At 37.1% G+C, this 23,948-nt stretch overlaps 2 protein-coding genes across 9 annotated transcripts in view; both read left to right on the forward strand.

Annotated features, from left to right (window-relative positions):
* Positions 1–10,096, forward strand: part of TDRD7 (tudor domain containing 7) — a 93,914-nt gene extending 83,818 nt beyond the window's left edge. For all 8 annotated transcript variants that reach the window (XM_074281815.1, XM_074281817.1, XM_074281818.1 and 5 more), the window contains 4 exons: positions 1,627–1,737; positions 5,075–5,577; positions 7,500–7,660; positions 9,598–10,096. In XM_074281815.1, coding sequence (XP_074137916.1) covers positions 1,627–1,737; positions 5,075–5,577; positions 7,500–7,660; positions 9,598–9,818 — 996 coding nt within the window. In that variant the 3' untranslated portion in view covers positions 9,819–10,096. The remainder of the gene's footprint in view (positions 1–1,626; positions 1,738–5,074; positions 5,578–7,499; positions 7,661–9,597) is intronic.
* A 12,223-nt stretch (positions 10,097–22,319) lies between these two features.
* Positions 22,320–23,948, forward strand: part of TMOD1 (tropomodulin 1) — a 121,715-nt gene continuing 120,086 nt past the window's right edge. The window contains exon 1 of the mRNA XM_074281830.1: positions 22,320–22,657. The gene's annotated coding sequence lies outside the window, so the exon portion shown is untranslated. The remainder of the gene's footprint in view (positions 22,658–23,948) is intronic.

A 23,948-nucleotide genomic window follows, 5' to 3' on the forward strand; every position in this document is an offset into this window, starting at 1 on the left:
TTCCAAGATCACACAGTTAATTTAGAAGTAAACTAGTTTCATAGTAGGAATCAAGCTTTAATGAGCAGACAGAAATGATCACTAATTAAAATATTGCAAAATGAACAGTACTGACATCAGTTATTCATATACTTCAATTATTGTTTGTAAATGCATATTGCTAGAATGCTTAAAAACAAAGCCTTAATTAAATTATTATTCTCTTTCCTAACCTTTGTCCATTGTTATTGTTATTTAGTTGTTTTCACTGGTGACCCCATTTGGGGTTTTCTTAGCAAAAATACTGGATGATTTGTTATTTCATTCTCTAGCTCATTTTACATTTGAGGATATTGAAGCAAACAGAATAAAGTGACTTGTCTATGGTCACACAGCTAGTAAGTGTCTGAGAACATATTTGAACTCAGATCTTCCTGAGTCCAGGCCGGGTACTTTATCTATTCATTGTGTCAACAACTGCCCCAATAGCAGTCTTGGTCCATTTCTGAAATACAAATGAATGTGTCTTATTTTATTGAGTTTCCACATTTCCACTAAAATGAAAGCTTAGAATAATCATGTATTATATTATTAACTAATTATTGGTACTCAGGAAAAGCATTATAGTATGGGACAGAATAGGAGGAGAAAGTACAAAAAGAGAATCCAGCACAGAAAGGGAGTTGAAGACAAAGCCATTGGAAACAAGCTCCTTCACAATTTTGCCCAGGCTCAACCTAGAAAGCTTTATAAGCCTCCAAGAGATGACTTGCTGCTTGCTTAGGAGCAGCTGATCACATAGAAATGAGGTAAAATAAGAGATAAGGTGAAAGCCAAAGGTGGTAATGAGGGTTTTTGTTTTTGTTTTTTTAATTATCATGTTAGATTTCAGCATTTCATATTGGGGCAGCTAGGTGGCGCAGTGGATATAGTGTTCGGCCTGGAGTCAGGAAGATCTCATTTCAGATCCGGCCTCAGACAGTTTACTAGCTATGTGACTCTGGGCAAGTCTCTTAACCCTGTTTGCTTCAGTTCCTCATCTATAAAAATGAGCTGGAGGAGAAAATGGCAGTCCAGTGTCTCAGCCAAGAAAACCCCAATTTGGGTCACAAGAGTTGGGCACAACTGAAATGACTGAACAAACACATAACAAAAGATAAGGTAAAAACCAAAGGCAATCATGATTATCATTTGTTAGATTCTAGCATCTTAAATTATCGTAGAGATAGAGCAGAAAGGGTGCTTAGAGGCCACCTAGTTGGGCTTCCCATTTTACAGGTGATGGAACAGAGGCCCAGGGAATTGAAGGAATGTGAACACAGTCACCTAGAGTAGTAAGTGGCAAAACTGGCATCAGAGCCCAGGATGTCTGATTTTAATGCCATTCTTTCAAGATTGCACATAATTAGGAGTTTATTATATTTTTCCTCAAACTTGAGAGCTAAATATTACAATAGTTTTTGTGATCATGTTCAATTTTGTCCTCGGAATGAAGAGTGTGTTTTCATAAGGAGTAAATAAGGAGGAGTATGTTTTGTACTTTGGTCATCTCTGAATTATAGAAAATAATGTTTTTTTAAAGATAATGAATTTTTAAATGGCATGAGTTAAAAGTATTCATACATTTTTATTGTTCTTCATTTTCAGGCTATTAAATGCTGTTTAGCTGATCTTCCACTTAGTATTGGCATGTGGACACCAGATGCTGTCCTTTGGTTAAGAGATACAGTTTTGAACTGCTCTGATTGTAGCATTAAGGTTGGCATTTTATTAAACAACTTAATTGTTTAAAACTCTTAAGAAAAAAATTGTAAATATAACTAGATGATTTTATATTATGGCAAAATGAAAACTTTCTTTTAGACTTGGTCATGAGCTCCATTATATTTTTATATATAGTGTAGTTCATGATTAAATAATTTCTTGTTTGAGAAAGTGTCCAGATTTTTGCAGTATTTGTAAGATATTTTTTTACTTTGTTTCCTTATTACTGAGCATACTGTTCATGAAGTTTTTGTGAATATAGTCTTCATTTCATTCTCTCATTCATGTGCCACAATTATGCCAATAGATGTCACTTTGCCACCATTTTAATTGGTGATAAGGAACCAAGTATTCTATAACCTGAAATATTTCTCTTATAGAATTTTGCTTAAATGCTTGAGCTTTTATTTTCTATAATAACTTGCCCATGTAGTACACTTTATGATTTATGATACAATGTCGGTGCCATGTGGTAGATAATGCTGACTTTCTCCCCATTTCCCCTTAGAGCCTGGGAAGGTTTTAGCTGGCTGGGAAGAGTAAGAAGTTGGGTATGAAGGAGGTGGGTGGGACTTGCCCAAGCGTGAGTCACACACACACTGGTGGTTCTGTGGGGCCCAAGTGACTCTTATGTCCAAAATTCTTTAAAACTGTACAATACTGCATTTTAATAATACACAGAAGATTTAGGTATTATTGGCTAACTGGTATGACATGCATAGATACAATTAACATATTTCTGCAATGCAACATAACTGCCATAATTTGTGTTATAAGCAAAAAAATGGTTCTCCTCTTGGATTGAATTTTAAATTGATTTGCTTATATTTCTGTTTTTGAATAGCTACCAAAAAAATCTGCTATTTTTGTATCTTAATTCCCCTTTTCCAAAAATATCAAACTAAGACCCAGCTCCATTCTCACTTTATTCAGAAACCATCTTCCTCCTACTAAGTACATTCCATACTGATTTTTCCCTTTCTCTGAACTCCTATAGAACTTGAGTTTGAGTCTCAAGTTAACTTGTGGGTAAATATTGTACAGTATTGCTGGTGTTCCTCAGCTGAAGTTTGTCTTGGCAATAGACATTATCTTAATGCTTTCTTTGTATCCTACAAAGTTTTAAGCAGTTATTTTCAATGAAAACTTTTTATTTGTTTTTTATTTGAAATAGTATGTCTGCCTCTGCTTTAAAAATATGGAAATAAAGTAGCATTGAAACAACAGAACAAAAAAAAAAGCACATGAAAGTTCACATGAGACATTGACTCATTCTCCCTTTATCAAGTATCTTCTTTAGCCATCATACCTTCCCCTGCTGGATTACCTCCCATTTTAGCCTAAATTTACCTAATTATGTACACATTGTATCCCTCATCATAACTGTAGTCTTCTTGACAATAAGGATTGTTTTTTTGTTTGAAACCTTAATATGTTTAGCACAGTGATTGATGAATAAATGCCTCTTGACTGACATCCACCATATATAAAATATTAGCATAGGGAAAAATTCAAAAAGAGACACGAATGACATCTGACAGTATGTAATACCTTAACTATTTTGTGTTAGGCAAAGAAAAATAGATTAAAATTTAGGAGGCCATAAGTACATTTTAAAATACTTATGAACAAAATTGAATATTCTAGTTTGTACTAAACTTTCCTTTTATATTAATATTAAGGCTATTCTCCTTCTAGATAATCAAGTTCTCAACCCTTTTATCATCCCTGACTCCTCTCTTTAACTCAACCCACATTCTAATCCAAACTTTGTAATTTCTTTCTCAGCAAAATTTTTCCCCTCCAGTTTTTCCATATTCACAGGGGCTACCATCCTTTTTCAAAATTTGATCAATTTTTAATCTATTACCATAGCCTTCTAACTGAACTCCTTAAGTCTCTCCCCATGCCAATTCATCCTCTGAATACTCGCTTTTGTGGTTTTCCTGAAGCATAAGTCTTACTATGTCACACCACTTCCCCTCCACTTTCCTCAGTAATTTCTAATGGCTCCCTATTACTCCCAACTTCAAATATAAACTACTTTGCTGTTTAAGTTAATTTAACCTAATCTCTTCTTGTCTTTCCCAGTCTTTGTACTGGGCTTGGAATGTGGAAATCTGGGTTCTTATCATAGGCTTATAGAATTAGAATTGGAAGGGACTTGACAGATGAAGATACTGAAGTCTTAGAAATGTATTAAATGAAGTGATCCAAAGTCACCTACATGTAGCAAATACAGAATAAGAAATTTGAATCTTGCTCATGGGGATCCAGATCATTTTTTTTTCCATTATAACCACAAGAGTGATTTTCCCACTAAATCTGATAATTATTAGCTTTGTGATGCAGGACAAGCTATGTAGCATCTGTGTGTCTCAGGCAATTCTGCCAGGACTTATATTGCTAAGTTGTCAGTTCCATATTAAAAAACAAAAACCACTGATTGTAGAGTCTCTGGAACTGGATTCAAATTCTGACTACCTACCTGTGTGACTTTGAGCAAGCCATTTAATTTCTCTGTAAAATTAATAGGTCAGACTAAATGATCTCTGAGCTTCTCCTCCTCTATGTTGCAAAATTCCTATTTCTTGCACATACCTCAATTCTAGAAATATAGTTGAGGGCTTTAGCAGAAATCAGAAATATACTCTCTCTCTCTTGTTAGGCCATCCAGAGCCTCCCAGCTAGCACAGAGGGTAAAGGGGCACTTGAGTCACCTAGTAGTTTGGAACAGGTCACCAGAATCTTTTGTTATTGAGATCCAAAAATTGTTTATTTTGTATTTATTCCTATCCCAGTCTGAGGATATTTCAGCTATAACTACAAGAACTACTTGGTTATTAAATAAGTCACTCTAAATTGGTATTTTCCTAAGTAATTTAACCATAAAGCAATTTTGAGCAAAAAGAGAAAAAGGAACTTTATTTTCATACCTCAAATAACATGTTTAAAATTGTGTCATATTGTAAATATTATAAAAATGCATACATAATTTAATATTTCAAAGGGGAGAGTAACATTGAAATTTTTTCATAGACCCACAATTCCTATTTCTCAAAGCATGTAACCTTCATAATGAAAGTAAGTTTAAGCAAAATGCAGTTTATATTATAATACTCTCCATGAGTTTTTAATTATGGTAAGTTAGGACCCTAAAGTTACCTTGATATACAAATACAATAGAAAATGTGTTATGTCTTAAATTTGCACAATTAACAATGAAATACTAGATCATCTTTTTTGAAATGTTGATTCTGTAAATCATTTTACCTTTTTATGATAAATTTAGATTTTGTTTTATTTAATCATTTTATTTCTTTTCCAAAAGGTTATGAAATTGGATGAACCCAAAGGTATCGCACATATTTATCTATTTACTCCTAAAAATTTCCCAGATCCTCATCGCAGCATTAATCGGCAGATTACAAATGCAGATTTATGGAAGCATCAGAAGGATGTGTTTTTGAGTGCCACACCTAGTGAAGTTAGTCCTCCTAACAACAAAAGTGACAGTGTCACTATACCCAGAACCACTCTTGAAAGTGTCAAGAAAAACTTCATCGATACCATCCCAAGGTCTTTAATAGAACATACCACCAACCTTTCTATTATGGAGCTTCCCCCTCCAATACCTTTGTCGAAGCCAGGAGAACACATGGATGTCTATGTGCCAGTGGCCTGCCATCCTGGCCATTTTGTTATCCAGCCGTGGCAAGAGTTACATAAACTAGAAGTTCTGATGGAAGAAATGATTCTGTATTATAGTGTATCTGAAGAGCGACCTGTAACAGTGGAGAAAGACAAAGTGTATGCTGCAAAGGTGGAAAACAAGTAAGTGTTTGGGAGGTGGTGGTAATAGTATATTTTACATATCTTTACATATGATCTTTGTCCTGTCTTTTAGAGAAGTCAATGCCAAAAATTTTCTGTCCCAATGGAGTTACTTTGGGGAAAAAATGGGGTTACTTTTTTTAAAGGATTTCAAATGGAAAAGGAGACTGATAAATTGCAGGGTTTGCCAGTCTATAAAACAACATAATTCAATTGTAGATAGGGACATTTCAAAACTTTGTCATTAGTAGAGAAACCATCTTCTATGTGGATTCTGTAAAACATCTTCCATGATATTAGTGAATAACGCAGTTTTATTCCTTACTTGATATTCACCATCAAATAAATCTATTTCCCTCTTTTTTCATGTTATCTTAATGTGACTTTAACATGTGTGGGAGAAGTCTTGTTTGAGGAGTGCTTCTAGGGCTCCATTTTATTTTTATCCAGCTAGAAAAAAGGTCAAGAAATACATGGATTAGAGTAATGTTTAAGAAGTCTAGAAAGATAGGAAGGGGGAAGGTTGTAAAGGTCTTTAAATGCCAAATACATGATTTGATGTTTGATTCTAGAGATAATAAGGACCTACAAGAGTTTTGTTTTGTTGTTTTTTTTTTTTAACAAGATGGGGATGACATGGCCAGATCTGTGATTTAGGAAAACCACTTTGGCAGGTGTGTGGAGAATAAAATAAGAATAGGAAGAAACAAGTTGTGGAGGTCAATTAGAAGTCTCTTGCATTAGTCCTGGCCGAAAAGTGACTAGAATTTATATTTTAATTTAATCAAATACAACTTTTTATCCATACATACAGCTCCATTTTTTCTACTCTTCTCTTTTCCTGGAACTTTACCTTTTCAGTTCCTGTAAAATTTTGCTTCTGATTTGTATTAGCAACTACTATTTCCATCTCAGTCTCTGATTACTACATTTAATGGTTGTCTGAAGGATAGTTGCAGTTTTCCAATAGATAAAGATTACTTCACAGCTGCCTTTCATCCATTTCTATCTATGCAAATCAAGCTGCTTCCCCTCTATGGGCCTTTGTTACTATTGCTGTATCATCTGTACAGTCCAGGGGTTGGATTTAGTGCCCTCCAAACCCTCTGCTAGCCCTAAATTTTGGAACCTTAAATTGTGAAAGAATACCACCAGCTCTAGACTTAAACCTGGATTCAAACTCTGTCCCTGAGCTGTCTTTCTAGCCTTAGGCTAGGCACTTGGCTTCTCTTATCTGCAGAAAAAAAGGGGGGGACACTGAATTGGAATATCTCTCACATCCCTTCCAGCATTATATGGTTCTAAGATCCTTTCCCCTCTTCTTTGCATATTAGTAGCTCAACAAAATTTGTTCTATTTGTGCAAGGGTTGCAGTTTGGAACTGATCAAGAGGTCTCATTTGGGGGGATCATTTAGAAAGAAAAAAACTGGCATTAACTTTTTTCTTGTGCTACAAACTCTAATCTTTTTTCACTAATGTCATTCTCAATTGTGCTGTCTTAAGCAGAACAACTTTGAAGATTACACTTTGAATTTATTATAGACTAAGAAAGAAAAACAAGCAGTAAATTATAGAAATGTATAGTGTCCTGTACCAATCTCTTTCTCTGTTTTCTGTGTATATAGAAATTGCTCATTGTATTTGGCATTAAATTTGGAATTTTTAAATTGTCTTAATGTCTTAACCTTATTGCCATATTAACTCTTATCTTGAGCTATTATGTTACTGATAGTCTGTGGACCAAGAAATGGTAATGGCTTCAAAAAGTATGCAGCATCTATATTATTTTGTCCTTTGATCTTAGCTTTTGAGAAGCAACAATCCACATTAATTTTATAAATTTCTTCATAAAATGGTATTTAATCATAAAATCAATATTTACTTGAATTGTTTTTCTCTTTAACTAATTAAATGTTTTTAGGTGGCACAGAGTACTTTTGAAAGGAATTCTGACTAATGGACTGGTATCTGTTTATGAGTTGGACTATGGTAAACATGAATTAGTGAGCATCAGGAAAGTACAGCCTCTAGTGGATGTGTTCCGGAAGCTGCCCTTTCAGGCCATCACAGCTCAACTTGCAGGTAAATTGTAAAACTGGAACAAGCCCTAGGATATGTTCTTGTCTTGATGTCTATTTCTGCTATACATGGGCCCTCTGGAGGTCTGACATACACCAGAATAGTAATTATGATTTTGGGGAGGGCAAAGAACTAAAAACAAAGATCTGTCAACTGGGAAAATGGAATATTCTTGTGCTCTAAAAAATCATAACTTAATAGTCCATTCAGCCAATGTTATAAATGGATAGAAAGTAAAGAGGATCAGGAAAATAAAATACATGATGACAATGGAAGTGGTAAGAACAAAATAAAACTGAAAGTTATATAGTTATAAAATGACCAAACATATCCCCAGTGAAGAATTGAGACTTTCTATCACTGGGGAAACTGTCAATATAGAATATCATAAATTCACTGTTAGATGCAGAAGTATGTTTGATTTTACTACACCAGTGCTGTTTTTTTTGTTTGTTTGTTTTTTTGTTTTGTTTTGTTTTGTTTTGTTTTGTTTTGTTTTGTTTTGTTTTTGGAAATCTTTATGACTAAGGATGCTTTGTTCAATAGGGAGGAATATTTTCAGAAATGAATAATATAAAAAATATAGAATGATATCAAGCCTAAATTCCATCACTTTTTATTAGCCTTTATCTAACTTCATACTAACTTAACTAAATTTAGATACCAGGAAAAGAACACCATGGATTGTAGACTTAAAAGAACTCAAGTTCTACCCCTTTAACAATGGCTTTCTAACCTTGGGCATCCATTGCAACACTATATGGTTCTATGATCCTTTCTTCTTTTCTTTGCATATTACAAGTCCAACAAAATATGTAACTAACATACTAATTTAATTATAGACTAAACATCAAACTTGTGCAAGTTTAGGAAATGAAATTTTATTATTAAATTTCAATTCAGTCTCATAACACTTGCCTTCTGAGCTCTAGAGATCTTGGATTATAGAATCTAACAAATGAAAAGAAATTTTTAAAAATTTTCTAGTTCAGTCTGTTCATTTTAGAAATGAGGAAACACTTGGCCCATACACTATGGTATAATGGAAAGAGCACTAAATTTGTATTTGGGAAGGAACCTGGCTTGAACTTATGACTTTCCTATCTGCTGCCCATGTGAACTTCAGCAGATCATTTGCTAGACTTCAGTTTCCTCATTTGTAAAATGAAAAGGGGTAAAATAATTTTAAGTTCTTTTCCAGCTTTTCTTCTAAATTCTTAGTAATCTTCCTGGGTAACTTAGGTTGCCCAAGTCAAAGTCCCATACCACTTATTTAGAATAAGTAGTATTAAAAAGTCAAAAGATCTAGGATTAGAGAAAGCTTAACTGATGTCATTCATTGATTTTTAAGTCCCAGAATTGGAAGGGACTTAAAAGATTTATCTAGTCTAACCCCTTATTTTCGTAGCTGAGGCCCAAAGAGAATGGTTTGCCCAAGATAAGCCTTAACACATACACACACATGCACATACTTGCATTTACTCTTAACTAGGAACATTTCAAGGAGTACTGTATTTTAATTATTTGAGGTAAATGGACCTATCCTTTCTCTTTTGAAATTCTCCATTAAAATCATGTTGAGCAAAGAGATTGTAATCATTATTTGTTCTTTATTCCATAGCATCACACTCCAAGGGTTCTTCTGGAATGTAAATTCTTTGAGGGCTTAAATTCACTTTTTTTTTTTTTTTTTTGTATTTTTGGTGTTTAGTTCTTAGTAGGTAATTAATCTTCAGAAACATAGAATCATAAAAGTAGTTCAATCCACATTGGGAAAGCTATGGCAAGACTTAGGGGAAAAAAAAATATTTTCCTGCTGCTTGCTTTTTTAGTTTCAGGAATTCTAACTTGTACTGTTCAAATTATTTTGAATAAAATATAAGTAATATTTGATTATAAATGTCTATTCTTACAGCATATTCTTTGCATTTTTGTATTAGGAGTAAGATGCAGCCAGTGGTCAGAAGAAGCTTCAATAGTGTTTCGAAATCATGTGGAGAAGAAACCTTTGGTGGCATTGGTACAGGCAGTTGTTGAAAGTACCAATCCTTGGGATCGAAAAATAGTGGCCTACTTGGTGGACACATCACTACCAGATACTGATATATGGATTCATGACTTTATGTCCGAATATCTTGTGGAGCTTTCAAAAATTAATTAATCACTGTTGCTGAAAACTTGACAACTAATTCATATTCTTTAGCAATAATAATAATAAAACAACATGAAGCAGGCTTTAAACACTGAAAGTCCAACTATGCTGCATGGCTCTGAATATCTGCAAGGGATTGAAAAAATATGATGCTTATGGTCTATGAAATATATTTAATAGAAGTTTTGTTTAGCCAAGTTGACTTTTCAAAGGACTTACACTTTGTTTATTACTATAGTTTTAGAGTGTTGGGGTGGAAAAATAAAGTGTTGTTTATCAACATAAAAGTTGACTATTTTGAGTTTATTCTTAGGTTTTATGATCTTAAAATATTTGCCTCCTCTTTCTCTTAATATCTTCATGTCCTATCTCACGTTATTATGTTGTACACACAGTACACATGTTCCTTCTGCCAGTGCTAAGTATGTATTAAGTTACGTGAGCCTTACTAGTCTTATTGTATTACTGTATAAGATTCCTTTTTTTTTCCTTTCCATAGAATTATCTCTAAAAATGAAATCCAGTTTCAGGGACATGAATTTCTATGTTTCTGAAGGCAAAATTGAGTAACTATCTGCCTGTCATTTTAGTTTAAGAATTAACATAGCATTTATATCATCAGACTTAGAAGCACTCAAATTTCTTAGTAGGGAGGACAAAAATCATCTTGTCCCTTTTGTTGTTATTTAGGGTATTAGCAATTAGTGTAAATGTGGTTTAGAAAAGCCTTCTAATTTGAACTTAGGACAGTTCATCATCAAGTTCATTCTAGGTAAGGTAGCAGCATAAATAAAATATAGAAATGGAGATCCATGAATTTTACATGGGACAATCAATAAAAGTTTGACTAGAGAAAAAGGAAAGATCATGTTGGGGGAATAGTAAGAGATGAGGTTGACTCCTTAGTCAAGGGTCATATCACAAAGGTCCTTGGAAATCAAAGAATTTAAAAGCAAAAATCCACTGTAGATTTTTAAATAGAGAAACTATAGATGAAAACCTTAAAAAAATTAATTTGGTGATAGTGTGCAAGGGAGGATTGCAGGGTTAAGAGAATGGAGGCTGGGGAAGCCAACTTACTTATGTAATCCTGTTATGATGCAATGAGAATGTGGACTAGAGTCATGGCAGTTGCTATAAAGAAAAATTAAAGATGTCTGAGTGAATGGATTGACAAGACTTGGTAAAATTTGAATATAGAGGGAGAAGTTAGCCAATAGCATTTATTGAGCCCTAAATAGATGGCAGATACTATTCTAGATATAAATAGAAAGACAAATCCCTGCCCTTAAGGAGCTTACATTCCAATGGGGAAAACTATTTTTTAATAGTTATGTTCAAGATTAAGTTACTCTGTTGGCTAGCCACTAGGGCAGGAGGACCAGGAATGGCCGCCTACACAAGATGGAATTTGACTTGAGACTTGAAAGTAAAACAGGAAAGCTGATGTTGAACTGAGGAGGCTGAGCATTCAAAAAGAAGTATAGACAACAATAAAGGCTGAGAGACAGGAGGAATGTTATGTTCTAGAAATTACCAGTAGGCCAGTGTAGCCAAGAGAGAATGGAAACTAGTTGGTTTGGATGCAGAGTGAGTTTAGTTTTAAATGTGTTATATTCAAGTTAATAGCAAGAAGTCCTAGGAGAAATGTTATGCAGACAGAAGGAAATTCAGAAAGAAGGCAAGAGGTCAAGGCTAAAGATAGAGATTTTGAAACTATCCAAATAAAAGACCACAGCTTAAGCCATGGATGTGGCTTCATAAGTTGGGGAGGAAACCTGAAGCATTTAGGATTCCAGGAAAAAAGAAGGTGGTGGACCCACAGGTTGCCAAAGAAGCCAGGGTACCTAGAGAAAAGAGTTTCTAGAAATTGGCAGTTACTTCTGAATAACATGGCATGGAAAGTAAGGATTTTTATTAACCTTAGATAAGATTTCTTGATAAGAGAACTCCTTCCATTCATGTGGTTTAGCAACTCTTCTTCAGCTTATTAGAGAGGTGCCTAGAATAAAACTTGTCCAAGATCACACAGAAAGCAATTGAGTCTAGATCTTTCCTGCTGCAGAGGCTGACCTCCTACCCACTGTGCCCTGTTGTTCTTCATAGGATAGCAAAAAGAAAGCAGTAGGTCCAGATCATGCATTTTTATGGATTAGACAATAAAAGGAAGGAGAGAATTAAGATTGTAGATAGGAGGAATACCAAGGTCAAGAGGAACAAGTTTCTATTAGGAAGATGGGAAAATGGAGAGACTTAATGTTTAAAAATAGGTAGTGGATTATGAAGAGGCAGAGATTGAATTACTAAGGAATGGATATTTGAGAAAGCAAGATCCTAGAGAAGGAATGAAGATTTCAGAGTTGGCTTTGGGGAGGAGAAGGGTCTCAATTCCACTGAGATTAAAAGTTAAATGTAAGGATGATTGGTTGGAGTGAACATGATAATCTATAAAGGAGCAGGGCTTAGGTTTCTATGCAAAGTAATGATATATTAGTAGGAAAAGAATTTTTAAAAGAAGTTATGAAGTGAAGGCATGAGACCTCACACACAAAAAGGAGTCCATTGGATATTTTGTTGCTATTATAATTTCATATGGTGCAGAATAACCTCTTGGGACAGGGGTTTGAATTTGAGGTCAACACACCTCTAAGGGGCTTGCAGACATTTCAATGGACTCGTGAATCTTGGAAATGGGGAAAAATTACATCTTTATTTCATTATACTTTTTTTTTATAATCATGTACATTTTATTTTGTTCATTTAAAAACATTCTGTTAAAGGGATCCATAGCACAAAAATTAAACCCCTACTCTAAGGATATCATCTGGGAATAGGAAAATAAAAATTAAATCCTTAGCCCAAGATTTTTCATTTTTTATGCTAACCTAGCACAGTCAATTGAGATTTTTTCACATTTTATAACATTTAAAAATTGTTTATGGCTAAAATTGTGCCTAAGAATAGTCTGAATTTATGACTGGTTTTAATTGAATAAAGCACTTTACTGATTTGGGTGATTGTTTTCTAACAAATTTTGGCAAAAAATACATTATTATTAATCTATAACCTGAAAAAGTAAGAGATGTCTCATTACTAAAAATAAATAACTTTTAAAATGTATTTGTCGCCTTTGGTAATAAAAACAAACCATTAATTGGGATTTCTAATGTTACTTCAAGAAATATCAAGGCACATCCTGCCTTTATTCAAATATGTAACCCATCCTCTTTAAATTAAAGCCTACTTACATATTAAGCTACAATGAATGTGGATTCGAGGCTTGGTTTCCTTGTGAAAGTTGTTCCTTTACTGCTCCCTAAACGGTTCCTCTCCATATCCCATCTTTAAGTTTAGTGGAAATGATGTTTCTCTATGAGTCACATTTTCTCAAACAAGAAAGGTGCACTGCTAGATGTGGAGTTGAGCAGGAGACAGTAATCTTATTTCATCTAGAGTCCACTGTTGGAGATTGACAGCAGCTAAAATTAGAATCTGAGTGTGAGGACTCTCCCTCAGGATTCATGGGCAACTCCTTTCAGGCAGACCGTGGACAGGTGGAAAGTGGAAAGAATAACCAGACCAGTGAAGGAACTTAAAACTATGCTACATGAAGATTAGTTTAAGGAACTATAAATGGATGAAGGGAAGACTTAAAAAAGCATAAGGCATATGAGTTTGTTTTTTGTTAGTTTTTAAAACCCTCTCAGGTGGAAGTGAGATTTAATTTGTTCTTGGGTTTGACTCTGTGACACCATTTAAGATTTCTTGGCAAAGATTCTTGCGTGGTTTGCCATTCCCTTCTCCAGGTCATTTTACAGATTGTGAAACTGAGGCAAATAGTTAAGTGATTTACCCAGAGATATAGCTAGTAAGTGTCTGAGGCCAGATTTGAACTCAGGAAGAGGAGGCTCCCTGACTCTAGCCCTGGTATTTTAGCCACTGTACCATCTCACCAACCACTGATTTGTGAATAATATGTTTCAAATTGGGACTGATCCAGAAAATCTGAAAAATGAAATGCATATATTTGTGGTCACCAAACCAATAAGACAACCAATGGGGAAAACAGCTAAGCAGGGAAGAATTACAATAAAAGGAGAAAAGGATGGCAGATCATGGGCTTTAATCTTCCAGCACTACTGGCAATCTGGCATTAGGCGTTCTCACTACTCAGTATGAGATTGTGATTTTCCCTTGGCTCATTCTCCACATCTCTTTTCTTGTAAGGTTATTCATACCTGTACCTTTCAAGTAGAATCTCATAAGTTCTCATTAAGTCACCTTTGCATGAGACCTTAAGCTAACGTGGGGAATAGGACAGTAAGTAACTATAGTCTCTGAATTTAAGCCATCCAGGTAGGATATAAGTCACTAGTAGAAATTCTACAATAAGACCAAGATTGCATTAATTTGGGTCTTTAGACCAGGATCCTATGGTGAAACAAGTGTAACCCTGAGTTGAACAGAGCATATACAAAACTGCCCTTCCTGATTCTGGCTATATATGGCTTAGCCCTGGGATATTTTGGAGATAAAGAAACTCCTGGTTGCAGCTGGCCACTTATGTGCATGACTCAGTGTGAGGTGAGCATGGTACTTTGCAGGATAATATAGACACCAGATGATGGTAGGAACCAAAAGTTGGATGATGGTACAAACTGACTGCTGTATCTGGTGTGGGCTCCTATCCCTTTGAACACAGTAAGGCAGCAAATGATGATTCAGTCTGGGCACAAAGGAGCTGATATCATGTACCCTGGGGCAACTGACTACTGGGGGAAGAGTGCTAAAGATGAGAACAGAAAGCTTTCTTTAAGGATGTCTGGTCCAATATTCTTTTTTTTAAAATTTAATTATAGTTTTTATTTACCAGATATATGCATGCGTAATTTTGCAGCATTGGCAATTGCCAAATCTTTTGTTCCAATTTTTCCTCCTCTTCCCCCCCCCCCCAGATGGCAGGTTGACCAATACATGTTAAATATGTTAAAGTATAAATTAACTGCAATATACGTATACTTTGCTGTACAAAAAGAATAGGACTTTGAAATAGTGTACCATTAGCCTGTGAAGGAAATAAAAAATGTAGGCAGACAAAAATAGAGGGATTGGGAAGTCTATGTAGTGGTTCATAGTCATCTCCCAGAGTTCTTTCGCTGGGTGTAGCTGGTTCAGTTTATTACTGCTCTATTGGAAATGATTTGGTTCATTTCAATGTTGAAGAGGGCCACATCCATCAGAACTGATATTCATATAATATTGTTGTTGAAGTATATAATGATCTCCTGGTCCTGCTCATTTCACTCAGCATCAGTTCATGTAACTCTTGGTCCAACATTCTTAGAGGCATGATATGGGTAAAGTTGTCATGTTTGTTCATTAGGATGAACTGAAGAGAGTAATTTAACTAAATCCTAACTAATAATGGGACCTGTGAATATAGATCATGTTGAACACTTAACCATACTTAGAATTTTGGTCCATTCACTTTTAAGAAATTCTAGTTAAAGAGGTACCACTTCACACCTCTCAGATTGGCTAAGATGACAGGAAAAATAAATGTTAGAGGGGATGTGGGAAAACTGAGACACTGATACATTGTTGGTGCAATTATGAAATAATTCAACCATTCTGGAGAGCAATTTGGAACTCTGCCCAAAGGGCTATCAAACTGTGTATATCCTTTGGTCCAGCAATGTCTCTACTGGGTCTGTATCTCAAAGAAGTCATAAAATAGGAAGAAGGACCCCCATGTACAAAAATGTTTGTAGCAGCCCTCTTTGTAGTGGCGAAGAACTGGAAATTGAATGGATGCCCATCAGTTGGGAAATGGTTGAATAAATTATCTGACGGTAATGGAATATTATTGTTCTATAAGAAATGAAGAGAGCCTGAATTCAGAAAAGCCTGGAAAGACTCATATGAACTGATGCTAGGTGAAGTGAGCAGAACCAAGGGAACAACAACAAGATTATGTTATGATCAACTGTGATGAACTTGACTCTTTTCAACAATGATTCAAGACAATTCCAACAGACTTGTGAAAGAAAGAGCTATCCACATCGAGAGAGAGAGAACTATAGGGATTGAGTGTTGAGCAAAGCATATTTTCATTTTTTTGTTGTTTGCTTGGGGTTTTTCCCTCTCATTTCTTTCCTTTTCTTCTGATATTTCTTGGGCAGCATGATGGATATGGAAATATGCTTAGAAGAATTGCACATATGTAACTATATTGGATTGCTTGCTATTTGGAAGAGGAGGAGAGATGGAGAAAAATTTGGTGCACAAGGTTTTGCAAAAGTGAATGTTGAAAACTATCTTTGCATGTATTTGGAAAAATAAAATAGTATTTTAAAAAGAAAAAAAAAAAAAAGAAAACCTGTTGTCTTTTTATGCAGATCAGATCATGTTTGTATAGAAGCCAGGAAAAGCTCTTAGAAAAAGGGACTCATTTATTGTGATCTATTATTCATACAATAAAACTGAGTCAGCATATTGATTCTATTGGGTTTTAGGAAAATAAAAGTTGCAATGGATCCTAGGAGGCAGATCAACTTAGACCATCTAGTTTAAATGTTCTCTTGTAGGACAATAAAGTTGTGCTTAAGTATTAATTTAAAAAGAAATCCATTTATACTTACAGTAAATTTGTACTTAAGCACTACTTTGCACAGATATTATTTGGCAGTTATTATAATCTGTGTTGAGCATTCGACTATAAAATAACAAATACACAAAAAAAAATCTAAGAAAAAAAATCAAATCTTTATCAAGTTCTTACTCTAAGCCAGGGATCGTGCTAAATGCTGTTTATACAAATATAAATGTAAATCCTGTCTCTCCCTTAAAGAACTTACTTTCTAATGGGGATTGACAACTCATAAAAGGAAATGCAGTAGGGAGGTGGGATACAAATTGGAAATGGTGGCCAGTGGTTCTGGGAAAGACAGAAGACAAAAACTCACCAATCAGAACTCAGGGTCTATCGGGAGAAGAAAGTCCAAGGTTCAGATGTAATAGGGATGACAGTGACAGGTGATGGCCTTGTGATCATAGAGACCTGGTTTTAGGCAAGATGTCAAAAATTCACCTATCAGATAAGAGAGTGGGATAGCTACTACAGGGGTCTCTTGGTCCCACTAAGGCTTTATTATTTCTTAAACAAGAATGATTGCACCCCTCTGGCTTCAATTTTATTTTCTGACACAAGTAAAAGCAGTCACTGTGACATTTAGGCCACTAAAATTCCAGTTGTACTAACTGCAGGTTTACAAGGTGACATACTACTTACTGGGCAGTTCTAAGTATTTGACAGAGAGGAAAGAAGGTTAGGAACCCACAGTGTTTTCAAGGTGTATTTTCAAAGAGGAATGGAGCCAAAGAAAAGAATGAAATGGAGGGATCCTCAGCAAAGAAACACAATCCACTTGGGATGTAATCCTCCACAACTGGAAACTTTCACAGATTTAGAACTGTCACCCTCTAGTTAACTGTGATCATCTATCTATTCAGAGACAGGAGGAGAAACAGGATCCTTTGTTGGTCTGAAAGGATTGTCAGAAGAGGCATTAATAAGCAATCTCTTACTGACATTATGAAGTCCTGTAGTCCAAGTGCCTTGGGAAAGAAAAGGAAGAGGAAGGAGGAGAAGGAGAAGGAAGAGGTGAAAGGAGAGACACAGAGACAAAGACAGATAAGGGTAGGGGAAGGAGAGAGAGACAGAAAGAAAGTGAGGAGAGGGAGAAAGTGAGGGAGGAAGGGAGAGAAAGAAGAAGAGAGGGGGAGAGAAAGACAAAAGAGAGAGAAACAGAGGAAGGGAGGAAGAGAGACAGAAATAGAGAGGAGAGAAGAAGAGAGGAGAGGGGGAGAGGAAGTGAGGGAAGAAAGGGGGAGGGAAAAGGAGAGGAGGGGAGATAGAGAGGAAAAGGAGAGAGAGAGAAGAGAGAAAGAAGGGAGGAAGGGAGAGGAAGGAGGGAGGGAAGGGGGAGGGAGAGAAAGAGAGAAATAGAATATCAGCTGGCTACTGTGGATGCTCTGGCTCAGAAAAGTGTTAAAATTTGGAATGTTCAGATGGCATTCTAATTTTCAGTTGTGTCCGACTTTGTGACCCCATTTAGGGGTTTTTTGGGGGCAGTTACTAGAGTGGTTTGACATTTCCTTTTCCAGCTCATTTTACAGATGAGGAAATTGAGGCATAGAAAGGGAGCTCTTGTCTAAAGGCTTCAATTTTCCCTGTAAAGTAAGAGAGGCCTCAATGTCCAGTATCTAAAGTTAGATTTGAACTCATGAAGATAAGACTGACACTTTATTTGCTGTAGCGCTTAGCTGTCTATCCTAATAGCTGATGTTGATGTAATTCATTAAATTTGTAAAGTATTTTCACACGTATCTTATGAAGAGGTATTGCAGGTATGAGTTATCCAATTTACAAGGGAAAATAAAAACAGCTTAGAGATCTTAAATGACTTGCCTAGAGTTAATAAATGAGAGGTGAGATTCACATCCAGTTCTTTTCTAACTCCAATAATCTTGGCGTTAGAACACCTACTTTGTGATCAATGAGGGAACTGCCTCAAATTCTCAAAGTATCACACCTTTTCATATATGAGTCACTATATAGCCAGCAGCAATCAAGAGGTTCAAAATGGCAGTCAAGAGGTTCAAAAGTGCAGAAGTTTCCAGGGGATCTCCACACCCAATGGAATGATCTTTATAAGCCATATGTAAAAGATTAGAGATATAGCCATTCCAATACAAAATTTGTGTTGGTTGTAGTACAGCTTCATCCTAAAGCCTCAACTCAGAAGTTGGTGGGTTTGGAAATGAGGCTATTATAATCAAAAGACAATTTCCAGAATATGTTATTTAAAATGTTTATGAATTTTATTTCCTTACAGCCTTCATAAATCAAAAATTCAAATCACTTCCTTACTCTTATGTGATCTCATTCTTGAATTAATATAGAAATTTACATCATTCCTTGGCCACTATCTAGTGGTTCAATATCAGAAACAGATATAATTTTATTAATAGAACTAACATTAAGGGGGAAAAAACATCTACATCTTCTTTGCTGTTGTACTCTCAGGACCACTGGACCTTTCCATCTGACTTGTAATTGAAACCTTTCATATCTGTTGTCTTCTATTAGAAGGTTAACTTTTTAAAAGTAGTGACTGCCTTGCTTTACTGTTGGCATCCCTAATATTTTATGCATAATAAGCATTTAATGTGTTTTGCCCCCTGCAAAAAAAAAAATTTCCTCTTAAATCCTCTTCCAAATTTCCCTGTTACTGTCTAAGGTGCCATCACCCTTTATTTATCCTGTGTTGCAATATTGATGTCATCCTCAGCTTCTCATTCATTGCAACAAATCCAATCCATTGCTAGAGGTTGTCATTTACCTTAACAAAATCTCTTAAATATGGCCCCTTCTCTTTATCCACACAGCTGCAATTCTAGTCCAGGCCTTTAGCACTTCTCTCCTGGACTATTGCAAGAGTCTACTGGTTGATGTCCCTGCCTCAAATCTCTTCCCACTCCAATCCATCTTCTACTCAGCTGCCAAGGTGACTTTTCTAACGTATAGGTCTGACCATGTTATTCTGTATACCAATGAGCTTGGATAACTACCCTATTCCCCCAATTTGACTTGTAAAGCTTTTCATAACCCACCCCCTTCCTGTGTTTCTTACATTTTTCTTCCTTCCATGCACTCTATAACTCAGCTACATAAGCCTACTTGCAGTTCTTAAAATAGGATGTTTCCATCTCTCATCTCTGTGCCTTTATGTGGGCTGTCCCCCATATTTGGAATGCTCTGTGCCATTTTACTTCTGCTTCTTACTATCTTAGATATGGATTCAAGAGTACATGGAGAGAGGCTGGAATTGGCAAAAAGAAGGGCTAACCCATTGTCAGAGACTGGAGAAATGAAGAGGATAAAATTCAGATTAAGATATGTACAGAAAAGGGAGCTCTTGTCTAAAGGCTTCAATTTTCCTGGTAAAGTAAGAGAGGCCTTCAGCTAAGAGAGAATGAAGAAAAGTGTAAGAGGAGAAGAAAAGTTCAGAAAAGCTTTCATGAGAAGTAATAAAAAGTATCAATTAAAGAGGCATAAAAGGATTATTTTGCTGTAGTAAGACCTCATTTAAAGTGTAACTTAAATTTTTAATTCACCCAGTCATTATTTATTATAATGTACATGAATGAATATCAGAATATCAAAAGAAAAAAATTGGGAAAAAATATAAAATACCTGGAGGAATAAAAAAAAAAAGTATTCATTAAAGGCTTACCATGTAAGATAGCAAACAACACAGGCAGGGAAAGGAATTTATATTCTGATGGGGAAAAATACCTCAAAAGGAAGCTGATATGGAGATGGTGTTGGAGTACTGGGGCATCATGGTTTGGAAATGGCTGGGAAGTATTGGAGATACCTGTTTGGGTCAAAATAAGACTAACTCCAAATCTGGCATTTCAGGATTATGGTGGGAAGGACTTCTGGAGGATGCCCCCAGTGTATATGAAACATGATGTAGAAATGATCTGGAAAATAAGTGAAAAAATACTCTTAGTTTTTTAAAGAGACTGTTGAAAATAAAAGTGTACTTATCGACCGAGATCTGGGACCAAAGAGCTTTGTTAACTTGGTTGTGTCATTTGGTCTCTATTTGTAAAATTAAAACGTTGACCTTGAAGGTCCCTTGCATTTCAGTACAAATACTATGTATGATATGTCCTGTATGAAGCAGGACGTACACAGAGCTCACTTACAATCCTTGGGGTGCATTAGACACTATTGTTGTACTCCCCAAAACATATAAATTTAGAACATAGACATTACCTCCTCTAGTAATTTAATCCAATTTCTTTATTTCTTTTTAAAAGGAGGACTGGTAGCGAGTGGGAGTAGGAAATTTTGGTCCACAAAGGAAAAATTACAAACTCACATAGGTAGCTAACTAACTAGTTGCAAAGCCAGGATTGCAACTGACATCCTTTAGGGGCACTTCCAGTGTTCCTTCCCTGTTTTTATTATTGTTCAGTTGATCAGTCTTATCCAACTCTGAGTGACTCCATGAACATTGTCCAAAAGGTTTTCTTGGCAAAGATGCTATAGTGGTTTGCTATACCCTTCTCCACTGTTATCCATATCCATATCTACATATGAGGAACTGAGGCAAATAGCTCATCAGCTAGAATCCTAGCATTGGATAGAGCACCAGGACCTTTTGGAGATCATCTACTAATTCCTCCAATGCCTTTGCTATATTTGTGAAGAAATTGTGTCCTAAAAAAAAAAAACCTGGAAATTGAATGGATGCCCATCAATTGGGGAATGACTGAATAAGTTATGGAATAGAATATTATTCTTCTATAAGAAATGATGAACAGGTTGATTTCAGAAAAGCCTGGAAACTTACATGAACTGATGATGAGTGACATGAGCAGAACCATGAGAACATTGTACACAGTAACAAGATTATATGATGATCATGATGATTATATAATGATTCATGATAGACTTGGCTTTTTTTCAACAATGAGATAATTTAAGGCAATTCTGATAGACTTGTATTGGAAAGTGCCATCTGCATCCAATGAGTGAACTACAGAGACTGAGTTTAGATCAAAGCACAGTATATTCACCTTTGCTGTTGTTTGCTTTTTTATTTCCTTGTGGTTTTTTCCCTTTTTAATTTGATTTTTCTTGCACAACATGACGAGTCTTGAAATATATTTAGCCTATATCGGGTCACTTGCTGTATGGGGGAGGAGGGAGAAAAGAGAGAGGGAGGATAAAAAAAATTAGAACACAAGGTTTGGAAAGATAAATGTTGAAAACGATCTTTGTATGTATTGAAAAATTAAAATATTATTTAAAAAAGAAAAAGAAATTATGGCCCAGAGGATCTGGTGGCTGAGTAGAAATCTGGATCCGGAATCAAGAAGACCGAAGTTCAGGTCAGTTTTCAGATATTTCAAATGAGATAATACTTGTAAAACGCTATGTAAATGTTAGCTATTACTACAAGCTATTATTTTAAAAGCGACTTGCCGAGGGCCACACACTTACTTAGGGACACATGTTATACTAGAATCTATGTTTCCCAAGTTCTAGACTCAGTCTCTTTCCCCTCCCAACACTTACTGCCTCTCTTCTCTCGGGCCCTGTCCTTCAAATCAGGTTAGCAGCTCTGTGGGTTTCTGGTGCTGATTTCATCGGCTCGGGTATCCGTCCCCAGGGCGGGCTACTCAGAAACCTCGTATCTGCAGTTTTATAATCTTCAAACATTCGGGGAAATTAGCATACATGCTTATACATACGTACGGCCACTGTAGGTAGAAAGGAAATGCATTACACATTCAAATGCATTTTAGCTCCCCTAAATTCGGGGTTAGTCCAAGGAGTGACCTATTCCCCCCGTCCCCCCATACTCCTCCTCTCGGAGACAGGCAAGAGGAGGAGGGAGGAGAGGGAGGAGGAGGCTGCTAGCTTTAGAGGGCGGGACAACGATCCAGTAGTAGTAGCAGCCGTGGCCCGGTGCCGTGGGTTTGCTGCTGAAATCTGTAGACCACCCCTCCTCCCCTCCCTCTAGTTCCTCCCCTTTCCTCTCCCTCTACTACCCTCAGCAGAACTACGGGAGGTAGCCCTGGCCAAGTAAGGGCTCTTTAGGACCCGACGGCGGCAGCAGCTGCAGCACCACCGGTAGCGACAGCAGCAGCAGCAGCCGCAACTCCCTAAACGTCTCTCCCGCACACGCTCACTCTCTGCTGCGCCTCGGCCGCCTGGGAAAGCGATCCCCAGCTTCAGCCACCCAGCCTGTCCGCCGGCTCCTCGGGTAAGACGTTTCCCCCATCTCCCCTTCTCTGCAGCCCTTTCTCCCCTGGGGTTCCCCCTAGAGCTCCTGGGACGCTGGGGGTGCAAGGGTTCCCGGTTGCAGCGCGGGAGCCCCGGCCATATCTGGTCAAAATATTCAGCTGTCACCAACTGGGACTGAGCTGCTCCTCTCTATAAATAGCCGACAGAACCTCCTCCTCCAGCTTCTGCCGCCCGGGGCTGACAGAAGGAAGGAGACTAGGGAAGCCGGTCTGGGTGACGACCCCGCAGATGGAAGCAGCGGTCCACCCTGCCTACACTTAGAGGGCAGTGCGCGCCAGCCTCCAGCTTCCCCACCGCCCTCCTGAAGTTCACCCACTCCCGCCTCCCTCATGCAGCCTTCCCCCTACCACATCACTCTTCTTCCCCTCTCTCTCTTCACCCCCTAGTCTCTCCAGCTAGCATCCTCCTGAAATCCATGGACTCTCCTCTCCAGCTCCCCCCCACAGTCCCCCTCCTCCACACAGCATCCTTCCTTCTCCCGAAGCCCACGGGATCCTTTCTGCAAGTTTCCCCATTTAGCCTCTCCTGCGGTACCCCACTTCCTGAAATCCACCGACTCCCTCTCGTAGCGTCTCCCCGGCCTAAGCACCCCACTCTTTAAAGTCCATGGACTCCGGAAAACTCCGGTTGGAGTCTGGCGCCCGCACAGGTGTTAGAGGTACGAGATGCGGGTGCCTAGACCCTCCTTCTTACAGTTTAGTCAATCTTGTCTCGTAATCCCGAGCAGCCTCTATTCTCGAGTTGTGAGGAGGTAATTGAGGAGGGGAAATTGGATAAACACCTAATTTAAAGAGAGTCTCTATATCTGCGTCTATATCACGCAGTGATAAGGGTCTGAGCAAGGCGGCGGAAGTTGGGGAAGGGGGGAAAGGAAAAAAAAGGAGGGGTCATCTCAGTATGAATCAGACATCAAAAGTTTCAAAAATATAGACGGATAAAGGAAAAGGTTTAAGCGCACAGGGAGAGTGAATCAGGAAGTCTGCTAACGGTCCTTTAAAAATGTAAGCGGCTAAACCCAGTCCGGAGTAGTCCCTTAGGGTCGCATGTTATCTGTCTTCCCCAAACCTCCTGTCACTCGTCCTCTTCGATTCTTTCCCCAAAAATCTAAGAGGGCCCCCAGAGCTTGCTTCTCTTCCTTAGGAAAAACCAATGACAACTGTTTCCAGTTCTACTTGCCTCTTTTTTGAGTCAGCTGAGTGGGGGTGAATAAAAAATTAGCACCTGCCTATTGTCTTCATAAATCTCATCCC

The sequence above is a fragment of the Sminthopsis crassicaudata genome, chromosome 1, assembly GCF_048593235.1.
Source record: "Sminthopsis crassicaudata isolate SCR6 chromosome 1, ASM4859323v1, whole genome shotgun sequence".
In the NCBI taxonomy this organism is placed as follows: Eukaryota; Metazoa; Chordata; class Mammalia; order Dasyuromorphia; family Dasyuridae; genus Sminthopsis; species Sminthopsis crassicaudata.